Raw genomic sequence first — 15,397 nt, forward strand, 5'->3', positions numbered from 1 at the left:
GCTTTTTAAAGGGTGAAAGAAAGTTCCCTTTAATGTACCATTTAATATACTATTAATGAGACAAACTATAAAGAATGTATAGTATTGGCTTCTGCTCTGGGACGTTTGCCTGCCTGGCACTGAGTGATAATTGAGCTCCAGGGTTGTGTTTCCTTCCAGAATGACATTCTCCTCTGATGCAGGATTTCATGGATTTTTTTATGTTGCTTGGCAAGTGGGTTATATTGATTACATTTTCAAATCTCCCCCCATTGGCCGCAAGCTCAATCGCTGTGCTGGAAATTGAAGCCCAGGAAGGAATTTGCAGCGCTCCCTAAATCCAATTCTGAGAGATTTTCTCTCTCTGTGTGTGTCTCTCTCTTTCTCTTTTCACTCTCTCACCCTGTCTGCCAATACAAAGGAGATTGTTTTAAACCTCAGGGCACTGGAAGAGGTCATGCCAGATTGGGGATTTTTTTATCAACACTGAAAGAAATAGAAATATTCCAACAACTTTGTAACTACAGTATTTACCATGAATTGTAGCTTCACAGGCACAGATTAACCCATGTTTTAAGGATTTAAAATCTGTCAATGTAATGCAAGAAAAGTCTGAATACATGTCTAAACAACAGTGATTTATAATGAAATGTGCCTGAATGACTTCTTGAATCTTGAAGGTTTCTTTTTTTGTCTTTATTGAGTGCTGTAGCTCCTTACTGTGAGCTTAATGATGCTGATTGGTATTCAGTTCACAGTACGTCTAGCAGTTTGTTCTTGTCTCTGTGACTTTCACAGAAGTCCCCAGCCAAGAAACTGAGCCATGCCATCAGTAAGTCTCTGGGTTGCGTGCCCATAGGAGAACCACCCCACCCCGTGTTTCCAGAAGCAGCAGAGAGGCCGCAGGACCTCGCACACCCTACGTAAGTACAGTGGAACTCCTTCTGCCTGATGTTTACAGTTTGGTCTAGCCTAGACCACAGTATACTACAATATATCCCCCACTTGCACCAGACAAACCATTAAGGAATAATAATAGCTGATCTTCAGCTACATGCATTGTAATAAGAGACATTATAATGAGTGAAACGAGTGCTTGTTTGAGAGTAGTAGAACGGTAGAGGAGATCTTTTGTTTGCTCTGGTGTTCTCTAAAGGGGCGTTTTGCTAGTATGATTGGAGTTATCTTGTCCTTTGAGAAGAAAGGATCTCTGCAGGTCAAAGTACAAAGTTATTTGATGTGATTAGGAGTGGTAAACGGTACACCCCACGTACATTTTTGGTTCAAACTGTGACTGGTAATAAAATCAGGCCAAGAAACAACAACGAAGCAAATTTACACAGATATTATTCATTTTAAACAGGTGTACAGATCTAGTTTGTGTCCACCAAGCGTTGTATAAAACTCCTGAGGTAGTTGGTAAAGTCTGTATTGTGCTTATAGTAGGAAATGAATATTCTGCAATACATTGTCCAATCCATCATGATTTCATGAGTTGGAATAAACTGAAAAGGAAAAAAAGAGGAATATAATGAATTGCATACCGTATGTTTCGCACTATAATTCAATATTATTGTCAGTGTGCCTTATAATTCGGTGTATCTTATGTATGAATTTTACCAGTCAGGTTGTAGTAGTAGGAGTAGTAAAGCCACTCCACTGAAGTGCCGGGTTATACAGGAGTTTCAGTTTAGTTCTTCAGCACAGAGACTCAAGACTGGAGCAGCATTAGCATTACCTGCTAACCGCGCTTAGCACGAGTTAGCTCTTTACCATGTTAAAACAAGCTATGTGGGATAACCCGCTAGCAAATATCGCCATGGGTTACAGGAACATTCCTCAGTGTAGCACTATCTGGCTAGCCTAAATGGAAATCTGGAAATCTATGCTTACTATTGATAAACAGAAGCGTTTTACTTACCCAAATGAACAGTTTTCAGGAGAGAAATATGTGTGGATTAACATTCAGTGCTTGTTTGACTTAAAAAATAATGCACCTTATAATATGGTGCGCCTTATGCATAAAAATAGACAAGAAAATAAACATTTGCTGATAGTGTGTCTTATAAATGCCTTATAGTGAAAAATACAGTTCTTCTTTTTAGTTCACTTTTTTGCATTAACTTACAGACAGAACAGTGAAATATAAAGAATAAAGAGAAAAAAAAGCTATGCGTATATATACAGTATGTCACTTTCTTTATATACTGCTCTATACACTGCACCAAGAGGAAAAGGGCTAAAGATACGACTACCATTGTCCTAGTGGTCCAAAATTTACTCTGAAATATGTATTAAATTGAATCTTGAATGCCATGCAAATCCAGTGGTGTACAGTAGGGGTCGGCAATTCGTTTTGGCTGCGGGTCAGATATTTTCCAAGTCATTATATGGGGGGCCACAAAAAATTTGTATTTTTGGAAATAAAGCAGGTAAACCCCCCAAAAAAAGGATTAAATTGATACATAAACATACCGTTCCTTAAGCGGGGTCGAACCTGTGTCATCAAGATTACGGTGCATTACACTACCGCTGCCCCAGCTAGTGAATTGGGGTACTGTCGGAAAAAAAGCCTTATAAGGAGATCGGGAGCTCAAGAACGGGCGGAAAAATGAGAAAAATGAGAGACAGGGGAGGGGTGTAAACTAAAGTTCGCCAGAGAAGCATTTTATTTCTTTCATTACCATTCATTATAGTTCAAACAACCTCATGGGCCAAATGTTTCACGCTTGTTGGCCCCATCTGGCCCGACCCCTGGTCTACATTTTCCTGGTAGCACACACTTTTGTGGAAAGTTTGTATTTGCCCTTGTATTATATAGTATAGTATGTTTTCTCTTTGTGACTGCTTGCACCAAACTGTGATCGTTGTAATTTAAGGGTTCAGTACAAATACCTGGATAGTCTGTTCAGTATCATCAGATCATTTAAACAGGGATGTGAAAGATGATGTAATGCTAATGTAAATGCCACAGTCATCTGTAAAGTTTGAAACATTGTTGTTTTAAATTATGTTGTTAATTTAAAAGCAAAAATCTGTTATTGGTGTCAAAGAATGTGTTTTTATGTGGATGAACAAATAGTATGTGTTGATTTTGGTTGAGGAAAAATGCACCAATGTAGTTTTACAAGCTTATTACCAGCAGCTGTTATGATAGCTTCAGAATTGAACACATTTATGGTGGACTTTTGAAAACAAAATGCTTACCTCTATTTTTTTGTCTGGTATATATCACCATGATGTCACACAACACACGGTAGTATTGCATTACTTTATTTTAGTACTGAAACAAGAATAACAAATCTAAAGGTCTTCACTGCTTCAGATTTTGAGTCCTCATATGGGCACATTGCATTTCTGCTTCTCTACACCTCTGGCCTCATATGGACACGCTGCCTCTACCATCTAGTGGCCCACATGTGTTAATATATGCATACACTACATTTCACACATTTGAATAAAATCAAGGTGGCGGGAATCTCAGTCAAATGTTTCTTCAGCCAGGCGAGGCAGAAACATGGGCCATGTATATATTTTCGTCAGGTATATGTTTAAAACTAGTTTATTTGCTTACTATAGAAAGCTAAAATATTGTTTTTTACTAACTGGGTCCTTCGGATCCCAAATGTCAAGGATAATTTTTTTAATGTTAAAATAAATTACTGTACCCATATAAGGACATTGTTTTTAGTGGGTTGGGTGTATGTAATTTTTTGTGGTTACAAATAAAAGTAGCAGAGTCACCTTTGGGTTTTTTTGCTTTTGAGGTTCAGAATTTCAGTTTCTTGTACCAAACTATAATTGTTAGTTATTTTTTATATAATAAAATATCACCTATACAACACACAAGATTTTTTTTTTAGAATACCATTGGTTAAATACACATTTACATCTTGTCAGTCTGCTTTGAAGCTGTTTTGTAAGCTTGTGTTTTGTAAGACTGCATCTTACAGAGACACATGTTGTGTTTTTTTTTATTATTTGTCACTCGTCTGTGACTGTACCAGCAAACATAGAATGTTTTTTAAGGAAAAAAACAAGATAACACGTCCTTAATCCTCTGAAAGATGAAAGACGCCCTGGATGCGCTGAAATGTGCTGCAGCGTTTTGCTGTGGGGAATGAGTTATTATGCAGATGTGGTTCTTTTGTCTAATTTTTGATGAATTGGAAGCATATTGGTATTTTTGCTGGCTGTCTGCCAAGATGTTCCCTCATAGAATATATGAGCACATTTTCTTAGCTTTGAACTCCTGTCAGTTGAGCAAAAACAGAGAAAAACATGATTTAACAAAATTGCACTTGTGCTTCTAGAATGTACCAACATTTAACATGAGTTGTTTATGCAGATACACATATGGTGTGTGTGTAAATAATTTATTGTTGGGTAGAGTAAAATGTTATTAAAGAAAAGGTGTTTGTTTGGAGGATGATGTATTGTTCCACAAATGACTGAGCTAAATTATATTATTATCATTTTGAGGCCATTTCATGATACTCCTAAAATGTATTATAACAGCAAAATAAGGCAGTTACACCATTTTAAAGAGAAGTAAACCTTTACGTATTTAGATTATATTTAGATTATTCAGACATTGGAATTGAAATATATACTGTACCAGTCAAAATTTTGGAAACACCTAAAATTCAGTGTTTTTTTCATGAGTATTACATTTTCTGCATTGTATATTAATACTAAAGTAATCCAGACTATGTATAAAAACATATGGAATTATTTAATAAAAAAGTTAAACCAGAATATGTTTTATATTTTAGATACTTCAAAGTAGCACCTCTTGCTTAGATGACAACTTTGCACATCTTTGCTGGATTTTCTCAGTCAGCTTTATGAGGTAGAGTCACCTGGAATGATCAGCTTTCAGTTAACAACTGTGCTGAACTTATCAAGAGTTAATTACTTGAATTTCTTGCCTCTTAATGTGTTTAAGAGCATCAGTTAAAGATGTAGAGTTGGTATACAGTAAATAGCACTATTTGAGTAATGTTCTAATCCCTATTATGGAAAGAACTACTTAACTAAATAAAGAAAAACAACATACTTTGAGAAATGAAGGTCATTCAACCCGAAAAATTTTAGAAACTTTGAAGAAATCAAGTGCAATCACAAAGACTAGAAAAAACGTTATGATGAAACTGGCTCTCATCAGGAGCACCCCAGGAAAGAAAGAGCAAGAGTTACCTCTGTTGCACAGGATATGTTCATTAGAGTTACCAGCCTCAGAAACCACAAGTTAACAGCACCCCTTATAAGATCACCTAGTATTTTGGTTTGTTTAAGGCTTTTAAGTTACTACATTATTTCAATTATGTGTTCCTTCATCGTTTGAATAATTTCAGTAATTATTTACAATGTAGGAAAAAAATTTAATCAAAACATTAAATTAGGTATGTCCAAACTACTGTAAACAATAATGTAAATATTGTGGCAGGCCTAGAATTTCACATAAAACTACTATAAATCTTGCAAATCCCACATATCTCCACAATGGTAATGTTATATGAAGAGGAACAAATATTTCAGCTTGCTGCAGAGCCAATAGTATTTGATGCAGATATTATTTGATGCTGGCTATTTTAGGAATGGGCTTTTCATTGGGAAGGAGAGCAGATTATGATATCCATGTTACGATGGTAACCAGTTTGATTACATGAACAGAACTGAAATGTGTCAGCATTAGTCATCTGTGAAGTGTCACTGATGACCTCAATGACTAAAGCTGTCTGTTTTGCGGTTTAATGCGTAAACAACATTTCACTCCAGTAGCTCTCTCTGTTTTTCTGATCCCCAAATTAGAAAAAAGGAGAAGTCTGTTGGTCATAATTAAAACAGACTTCACAGTGGTTCGGTGAGTACGAAAACAACAAAACAACAACAACAACAAAAACAATACAATACAGTTCTTTAGGTCTTACTTCCAAGAAAACTCACAACAGCATTTTTGATTATGACCAATAAAACTTTAATTTAGTTCCTTAGAAAATTAAACTGCGGTCTGACCAACTGACTATTTGCAAATGCTCATCTTGTTGGTAATAATACTTCTGGGAATAACCACAGATAAGCAATAATGGGTTTGATTTATTTTATTTGATTAATTTGATTTTATCACATGGACCAGAGAATATAATAAGAGACCACTAAATTATGAGTTTCTTCGATTTTACTAAATTGAAAACCTCTGGAATATAATCAAGAGAAAAATGGATAATCACAAGCCATCAAACCAAACTGAACTGCTTGAATTTTTGCACCAGGAGTGACATAACTTTATCCAAGAGCAGTGTGTAAGACTGGTGAAGGAGAAAAGGCCAAGATTCATGAAAACTGTGGTTAAAACCAGGGTTATTCCACCAAATATTGAATATTTCTGAACTCTTAAAACTTTATGAATATAAACTTGTTTTCTTTGCATTATTTGAGGTCTGAAAGTTCTGCATCTTTTTTTATTCATTTTCTTCAAATAAATGCTCTAAAAGACAATATATTTTTTTATTTTGTTCAGAAACTGGCCTCTTATTTTTATATAATTATATATCTAAATATTATATATATATATATATATATATATATATATATATATATATATATATATATATATATATATATATATATTATATTTATATATATAAGATGGCAAGCTGCATGACCAGGATTCAAACCGGGCCATGCTGAGCTCCTTATCAAAGTGGCAGCGTCTTAGTCCGCTAGACCATTCGGAACCTAGAACATATTTTGTCAGGCCTGAGCACCCGGATTCTAACTGGTTATATTACATGCATACATATCAAAAGTGCCCATACAGTTATTCGTATTTCTTATCTAATATTAATCTCTTAATGCTCTGTACTCCTGAACCTACTGTTGCCCTTCGGCAACAAAGCAAATTTTGCTTATTACACCAAACCACAACGAACCTCATTTATTCATTTATTTATATTAATGTATTTTTTTATTCTTTATTTTTTATTTAATGTTACAAGGCACAAACACATCCAATACAATGAGACATACAACTGGGACATACATTAAATGTGTATATTTGCAATATATTCTTTCTTTCTTGTTGTAAACTTATTAAAACAATGTTTTTTTTTTCCTTTCATTTTTTGGCTTTGGGCAACATTTTGCAGATAGCCCTTTCATGATAAAGCAATGGTTCTCGTTTCTTCCTAAAACAAATTAATAACTCATGCCATAGAGGGTTAATTGTCTTTCAGAGCACAGACATAGAACTTCAGATCAGATATCAGAGTTTTATTATTCAGGAATGCACTGTAAGATCAAATATTCATTTGCTCTTTTTTTACAGCTGTAACTCCATTCATCCTCTCATCAATAACATTTCACGTTACTTCTCTATTTTTCTCATTTCCACGGGAGTGAGCATCGATTGGCAGACCTATCATGGGAGAGAAATGTAATTGGGATATGCCCAGAAGAAATATACTGTGCGTAAAATATATATACGACTGTGGTTTTCTGTTTTACTGCATTGTAAATAAGAGGGCTTGAATCAATCCTGAGTTGTAAAAGGGGGGCTGCTGCTCCCTGAAACTGACCATCTTAGTTTTATTTAGTTGGGGCCACATTTGTGAATTATGAATTTATGAAGACAATAAAGCAGCACAACATATTACACACATTACACTGCAAGAAAAGTTAGCTTTTTGATTTACTTGATTTTTTTTTTTCATTTAATTTCGTTTAATTCGTTTTATTATAGACTATATGAATGCATTTGATAATGGAGCGTTTGATTTTATCACATGGATGAGAAAACCAGACCCCAAACTTAAACCAGCTTTTCATGAAAAAGAAGAACTCTAGTAAGATTTATTTCACATTTCTCATATGATTCCTATTCCTGTTCCTGGAGGTGCTCCTGTCCTGCACACAGCACACAGCACAGGCTGAAATGACTCAGATCTGAGGTTTTGCCTTTATGTGATACAGATATTGTTGATTTGACGGACTGTGAGAACATGTCAAATCCAACCCTTTTCAATCCGATTTGAGTCATTTTAATAGGTGGTACTTCTAATATGTGGACATGCAGCAGGAATGTGAACATGCAGAAATTAGATTGTTTACAGGAAGGTTAGCCTGTAATGTTACAGAAATAATGTTCCATGAGCATTCTGAAAATGTGTAACATGATAATGGTTTGCATTATTGGTGTGCCATATTGTATCGTACACAATAATATCGCCAACATTTTTTAATATCGTGAATGATATTATACCCTGAAATATCAGCCACCCCTAATTATCACACGAGGGTACTATTTTTTACTTTGTTTTTTTTTTTATATTGTTACACTTTTATTTTATACAAAATCAGTAAATTCGTAATCTTGGTAAGTAGTTTTTATATTGTTACACTTTTATTTTATACAAAATCAGTAAATTCGTAATCTTGGAAAGTAGTTTTTTATATTGTTACACTTTTATTTTATACAAAATCAGTAAATTACTAATCTTGGTAAGCAGTCTTGGTAAGTAACTGTTTACAAAATAGACAATCGTTTATAGTTTTTTTTTTTTGGTTTCTATTGAATGTTTAGAATTTAAATAATTTAATTTGTTGTATTAGTATATTCTTGAAATAATTTATTTTTGTGAAAAAAAATATCGTAAAGAATATCGAGACTGCCAAATGACCAAATTGCCCACCTCTAATTGACAGTATATGTAAAAGGTTTCCTAAAATGTTTAAATTAAATTTCCAAAATGTAAAGTGAAGGTCTTTTTAGCTTCTATTATATTTCCAGCATATGAATCTTTTCTCTTCAATTAATCATTGATTTTTCATCTTTGAAAATAGTAACAAATTGGTTTAATTCTCTATTTGTTAAATTTTTTTACAGCAGCTGTATAAAACAAAAGTTCACAGTATGATAACAATGATTTATTTTCATACCCCAGTACACCTAACATATACAGACTTCCCAAGTCTCCCGGAAGTAGTGCGGGTACTGCTCCCAGCCTAGAATGCATGAACTCTTATACTTATATACCGCTTAAATGGGCCACGTCCTGCCGAGGGTAATGAGATGAGGGTTACAGTAAAGTGGATTAAATCGAACTGAATTAATATGCTTATGTTGGTCCTTTTGTGTGATTTCTGAAGAAATAGAGGCATATCAGTATTCTCACTGGATGCCTGCCAGTGTCACTCGCCTTTCGAAGATGAAAACTTTTGTCCCTTTGGCTTTGAACTCATCTTGTCAGTAAGTGAACATCGAGCGCACACTAGAGAAAAAAGAAACAGCTTTATTCCTTTCAGGATTCCCTCCTGAGAGCTGAGATATGAACTCAAACCAGCTGCAACCTGTCACCACTGATCACACTGGTCAGAGCAATGCGGTGCACTATTTGATGGTCTGGAACAGAACTAAACAAAACCAAAAAAAAAATAGGCCTCCACCTGCACAATAGGAGCACTCATGGGTCGGAGGCCTCCTGTGGGGAGTGGGTAATGGCTAGAGTGCATACTGGTGCTCAGATGGCATTTCAGAGTTTGCGGTGGTGAGGAGCACAAAAGCGCAGAGAGCTCTAAAGTTAATGGAGGCCGCTGATGGTGCCACATCCTCACCAGGGTGCTGCTCTGTGTCCCACAGAGCGTCACGGACGCTTAAACCTGGATCTCTCTTTCTCTCAGAAACAGACTTTTCTGCAGCTGCGGAATGCATAGTGAAGATAGCTGTTCACTGTAAACATTTCTTTCAATGATTTAGAATTATTCTTCCTGAGGTAACTCTCCCTGTCCGAATTCCAATTTCTTGCAGTAAAGCTTGCTGATGACTAATTTCCTACTATTTTCCACTTTTTTATTAGCAAAAAAGAAAGGCGAAAGAAAGTTTGCTTAGAATGTACTGTTTACAGGCTAAATTAAAGCACTGATATGAAACACAGAGCTAGTTATAACATGAGTTGCATGTTCATGTTCGAATTTGGATATAATTTTGTTATTATTTTTTTTTTTACTAAAATACATCCCTGGTTTGATTATATGAGATCCAGTTTCTATTAAGAGTGCAGAATTAGGCTGGACGATATGGTCAATATTTATATCACAATTTCAGACTAAGCTGTAGGTCAAATAGATATTAATGATTAATAGTTAGTAGTCCCTCCTGCCGGGGTACTACTAAGAAGGCCAACACGTTTTTCTATAAGCTATTTTTCAATTTTGACCATTTAGCTCCACATAAATGTGGCTATTTTTATGTATTGGCCAACTACCACCACCAGCTGCATTAAAACGTTTTGTTAAAACATCCCCAGTTTGACCAGATTTGGTTAAATTTTACTTCAGAGTGCAAACAGGCCTGAACGATATGGCCCAAATTAATGACAATATATTTCTTAATTTCGGTCAATATTATACAATTGTAGTATTGATATGAACAATACATAGCTGTTAACATGGGATGCTGAGAGGAGTAAGTTTTACTTTGGAAGTATCAGGGCCCTTTTGGCGATTACGAATATGAGTTAATGAACATGGTATTGGGCAAATACCAGATGAATACAGAATCCATATTCATGCATCTCTATGAGAAAAACACATAAAAAACTGCTAAAAACATCTACAACAGATGTCAGACTTCTGAAAAAATTAATTTGCCCTGTAATAAAGGTCAGTCACTGACAAATGCTGTAAAAAATGTATATTAAAATATCGGAAATATGTCAAAAATTAGAACACCGTTATTAAAGCATTTTCTGTTGCAATATATTTTGATGTTAAATTATGGTCCAGCCCAAGTGCAAGACATTTATTTTATTATATGTAAAGAAGAAAGAGTTTAGCCACTATGGATGTGAAACCAAAGTCTACTTTAATAAACCTTCCATTATGTAGGCCTGGAAAACAATGTATTTACTCTGAAACATTTATCTCTGCCTGAAAAACTGCAGAAGTGCAGCTCTATTTATTATTTTTAATATATAATACTTTTTTTGAATGATTATTAGCTTTGTTCATGTTATATAGAATTTGTGTTGTTTAAGAATTCTGAATTCACTGATTTACCCCAAAACCATCAGCCTTAACAGGTAACAGGAACTGCTGAGTCATTTGAAAGGCAGAGGTTTTGCTCATTTTGGGGATCTGTGTGAGCTGCTTCTGAACTAAATATAGCCCATGCGGGGAGATCAATGATAATTTACTAAATCTCATCAGGGATCAGTAAACTTCACAATCCTTTTAAAGCTCCAGAGTAGCTCCTAGTCTAATGATAATATCGACCAATTCATTCTGACCAAAGGGCACATTTGCATGTCCTACCATTTAAGCCTATTTTTGGGAACCCGCTTGCGAAACAAAAAAGCAGGTGCCGACATTCACTTAAAGCTTGAATGCAACCACACACAGAGTAATACTAATGGTGAATGCATTTATAGTTCTATTGGAGCAATGAGTTTTTTTTCTTTCTTTTGAGGTCATCAAATCAGACTACCCTACACTGCAGTGCTGTATTAAAATCATAATTTTTCATGCGCCGCCTGCAGAGCATCCAGAGTCTGCCCTTTACTAACCAAATCTCAAACTTCCCATGTTTGCCATTCATAGTAACACTGGGATACTGCAGTGACACAATTTTGATTCTGAAAAACTCTGCAACAAGCCGTGTCTGGCCTGTTCTTTGTAAATCAATGGTATTTTGCGATGATGTGATTATTGTTGTTTACATTAAACTTGATTACTTATTAATTGAATAAATATTGTATTTGATTATTTTATTTCATTACGGTTGCATCCTTTAAAACTCATTTATTAGTGTGATTGCAGTAATGCAATCACAGTATTGATCTTCTTAAGTCTTATTCTTCTTCTTCTTCTTCTTCTTCTTATTATTATTATTATTAGTGTGATTGCAGTAATGCAATCACAGTATTGATCTTCTTAAGTCTTATTCTTCTTCTTCTTCTTCTTATTATTATTAGTGTGATTGCAGATCACACTATTGATCTTCTTAAGTCTGTTTCTTATTATTATTAGTGTGATTGCAGTAATGCAATCACAGTATTGTTCTTCTTAAGTCTTATTCTTCTTCTTCTTCTTCTTCTTCTTATTATTAGTGTGATTGCAGTAATGCAATCACAGTATTGTTCTTCTTAAGTCTTATTCTTATTATTATTATTATTATTATTATTATTATTATTATTATTATTCCACCTGTTTTTTGTCCGGTTAACTAGTGCCGCAGTTTTCGAAATATCGACTTCGTTCAAAAGAGAAAACGTGCGTCCATATCGGGAATGGTGGGCTTGTATACAGCTTTCCGATCGGACTTACGTTTTTCGTAAAAACTTCGTAAGTACGCGTTTTTTTGCCCATTGAAAATGAATGGGCAGAACTTTGCACGCCCGTGGACGTCGCAATTTTTTAAATACGAAGATGAAACCAATTGAGGACCTGTAGAACTTATTGAGCTCTTTCCGAAAATATGCGTTACGAAAAGTTACGACGTACGGATTTCGTACGAATGTCGTACGAAGTGGCCCCATTGGAATGAATGGGGCCAATCGGAGGACGGCAGCTAGATCGAAGGACAGGTAGCTAGAACTCCAGTACTGTGAGTGTATGGAGCAGCTATGGGATAAATCAGCGTTAGGTCAAAAGTTTGGACACCCCGGCCCCCCCCAGTACTGTGTGTAATGGAGCCATGGGTCAAAAGTTTGGACACCCCGGCCCCCCAGTACTGTGTGCAATGGAGCCACGGGTCAAAAGTTTGGACACCCCCGAACGGCCAGAGCAACCTAGCGTGCATAGCTGATTGATGTATTTGCACGTTGCGTAGCAACGTGCAAACACCATTTAATCAAATTTATGCATATACATCACCTAGCAACCACCTAGAAACACCATAGCAACCACCCCGGATACCATAGCAACACCTTAGCAACCACCTAGCAACTGCTTAGGAGTGACCTACCAACCACTTAGCAACACCATAGCAACCACCCTGGATACCATAGCAACACCTTAGCAACCGCCTAGCAACACCTTAGCAACCACCTAGCAACCATCTAGCAACACCTTAGCAACCACCCCAGATACCATAGCAACACCTTAGCAACCGCCTAGCAACACCCTAGCAACCACCTAGCAACCACCTAGCAACACCTTAGCAACCACCCCGGATACCATAGCAACACCTTAGCAACCGCCTAGCAACACCCTAGCAACCACCTAGCAACACCTTAGCAACCACCCCGGATACCATAGCAACACCTTATCAACTGCCTAGCAACACCCTAGCAACCACCTAGCAACCACCTAGCAACACCTTAGCAACCACCCCGGATACCATAGCAACACCTTAGCAACCACCTAGCAACACCCTAGCAACCACCTAGCAACACCTTAGCAACCACCCCGGATACCATAGCAACACCTTAGCAACCGGCTAGCAACACCTTAGCAACCACCTAGCAACCACTTAGCAACACCTTAGCAACCACCCCGGATACCATAGCAACACCTTAGCAACCGCCTAGCAACACCCTAGAAACCACCTAGCAACCACCTAGCAACACCTTAGCAACCACCCCGGATACCATAGCAACACCTTAGCAACCGCCTAGCAACACCCTAGCAACCACCTAGCAACCACCTAGCAACACCTTAGCAACCACCCCGGATACCATAGCAACACCTTAGCAACCGCCTAGCAACACCCTAGCAACCACCTAGCAACCACCTAGCAACACCTTAGCAACCACCCCGGATACCATAGCAACACCTTAGCAACCGCCTAGCAACACCCTAGCAACCACCTAGCAACCACCTAGCAACACCTTAGCAACCACCCCGGATACCATAGCAACACCTTAGCAACCGCCTAGCAACACCTTAGCAACCACCTAGCAACCACCTAGCAACCACCTAGCAACCACCTAGCAACACCTTAGCAACCACCCCAAATACCATAGCAACACCTTAGCAACCGCCTAGCAACACCCTAGAAACCACCTAGCAACCACCTAGCAACACCTTAGCAACCACCCCGGATACCATAGCAACACCTTAGCAACCGCCTAGCAACACCCTAGCAACCACCTAGCAACCACCTAGCAACACCTTAGCAACCACCCCGGATACCATAGCAACACCTTAGCAACCGCCTAGCAACACCTTAGCAACCACCTAGCAACCACCTAGCAACACCTTAGCAACCACCCCGGATACCATAGCAACACCTTAGCAACCGCCTAGCAACACCCTAGCAACCACCTAGCAACACCTTAGCAACCACCCCGGATACCATAGCAACACCTTAGCAACCGCCTAGCAACACCCTAGCAACCACCTAGCAACACCTTAGCAACCACCCCGGATACCATAGCAACACCTTAGCAACCGCCTAGCAACACCTTAGCAACCACCTAGCAACCACCTAGCAACACCTTAGCAACCACCCCGGATACCATAGCAACACCTTAGCAACCGCCTAGCAACACCTTAGCAACCACCTAGCAACCACCTAGCAACACCTTAGCAACCACCCCGGATACCATAGCAACACCTTAGCAACCGCCTAGCAACACCTTAGCAACCACCTAGCAACACCTTAGCAACCACCCCAGATACCATAGCAACACCTTAGCAACCGCCTAGCAACACCTTAGCAACCACCCCGGATACCATAGCAACACCTTAGCAACAGCCTAGCAACACCTTAGCAACCACCTAGCAACCACCTAGCAACACCTTAGCAACCACCCCGGATACCATAGCAACACCTTAGCAACCGCCTAGCAACACCTTAGCAACCACCTAGCAACCACCTAGCAACACCTTAGCAACCACCCCGGATACCATAGCAACACCTTAGCAACCGCCTAGCAACACCTTAGCAACCACCTAGCAACCACCTAGCAACACCTTAGCAACCACCCCGGATACCATAGCAACACCTTAGCAACCGCCTAGCAACACCTTAGCAACCACCTAGCAACCACCTAGCAACACCTTAGCAACCATCCCGGATACCATAGCAACACCTTAGCAACCGCCTAGCAACACCCTAGCAACCACCTAGCAACACCTTAGCAACCACCCCGGATACCATAGCAACACCTTAGCAACCGCCTAGCAACACCTTAGCAACCACCTAGCAACCACCTAGCAACCACCTAGCAACACCTTAGCAACCACCCCAAATACCATAGCAACACCTTAGCAACCGCCTAGCAACACCTTAGCAACCACCTAGCAACACCTTCGCAACCACCTAGTAACCACCTAGCAACACCTTAGCAACCACCCCAGATACCATAGCAACACCTTAGCAACCGCCTAGCAACACCTTAGCAAGCACCTAGCAACATCTTAGCAACCACCCCGGATACCATAGCAACACCTTAGCAACACCTTAGCAGATACC

At 38.1% G+C, this 15,397-nt stretch overlaps 1 protein-coding gene across 12 annotated transcripts in view; it reads left to right on the forward strand.

Moving 5' to 3' along the window:
• The window catches only part of dtnbb (dystrobrevin, beta b), a 106,033-nt gene that overhangs the window by 19,556 nt on the left and 71,080 nt on the right, over positions 1 to 15,397 (forward strand). For all 12 annotated transcript variants that reach the window (XM_007252181.4, XM_022672905.2, XM_022672902.2 and 9 more), the window contains exon 10: positions 778 to 902. In XM_007252181.4, the coding sequence (XP_007252243.2) occupies positions 778 to 902 (125 nt within the window). The remainder of the gene's footprint in view (positions 1 to 777; positions 903 to 15,397) is intronic.

Source organism: Astyanax mexicanus, chromosome 14 (genome assembly GCF_023375975.1).
Source record: "Astyanax mexicanus isolate ESR-SI-001 chromosome 14, AstMex3_surface, whole genome shotgun sequence".
NCBI lineage: Eukaryota > Metazoa > Chordata > Actinopteri > Characiformes > Acestrorhamphidae > Astyanax > Astyanax mexicanus.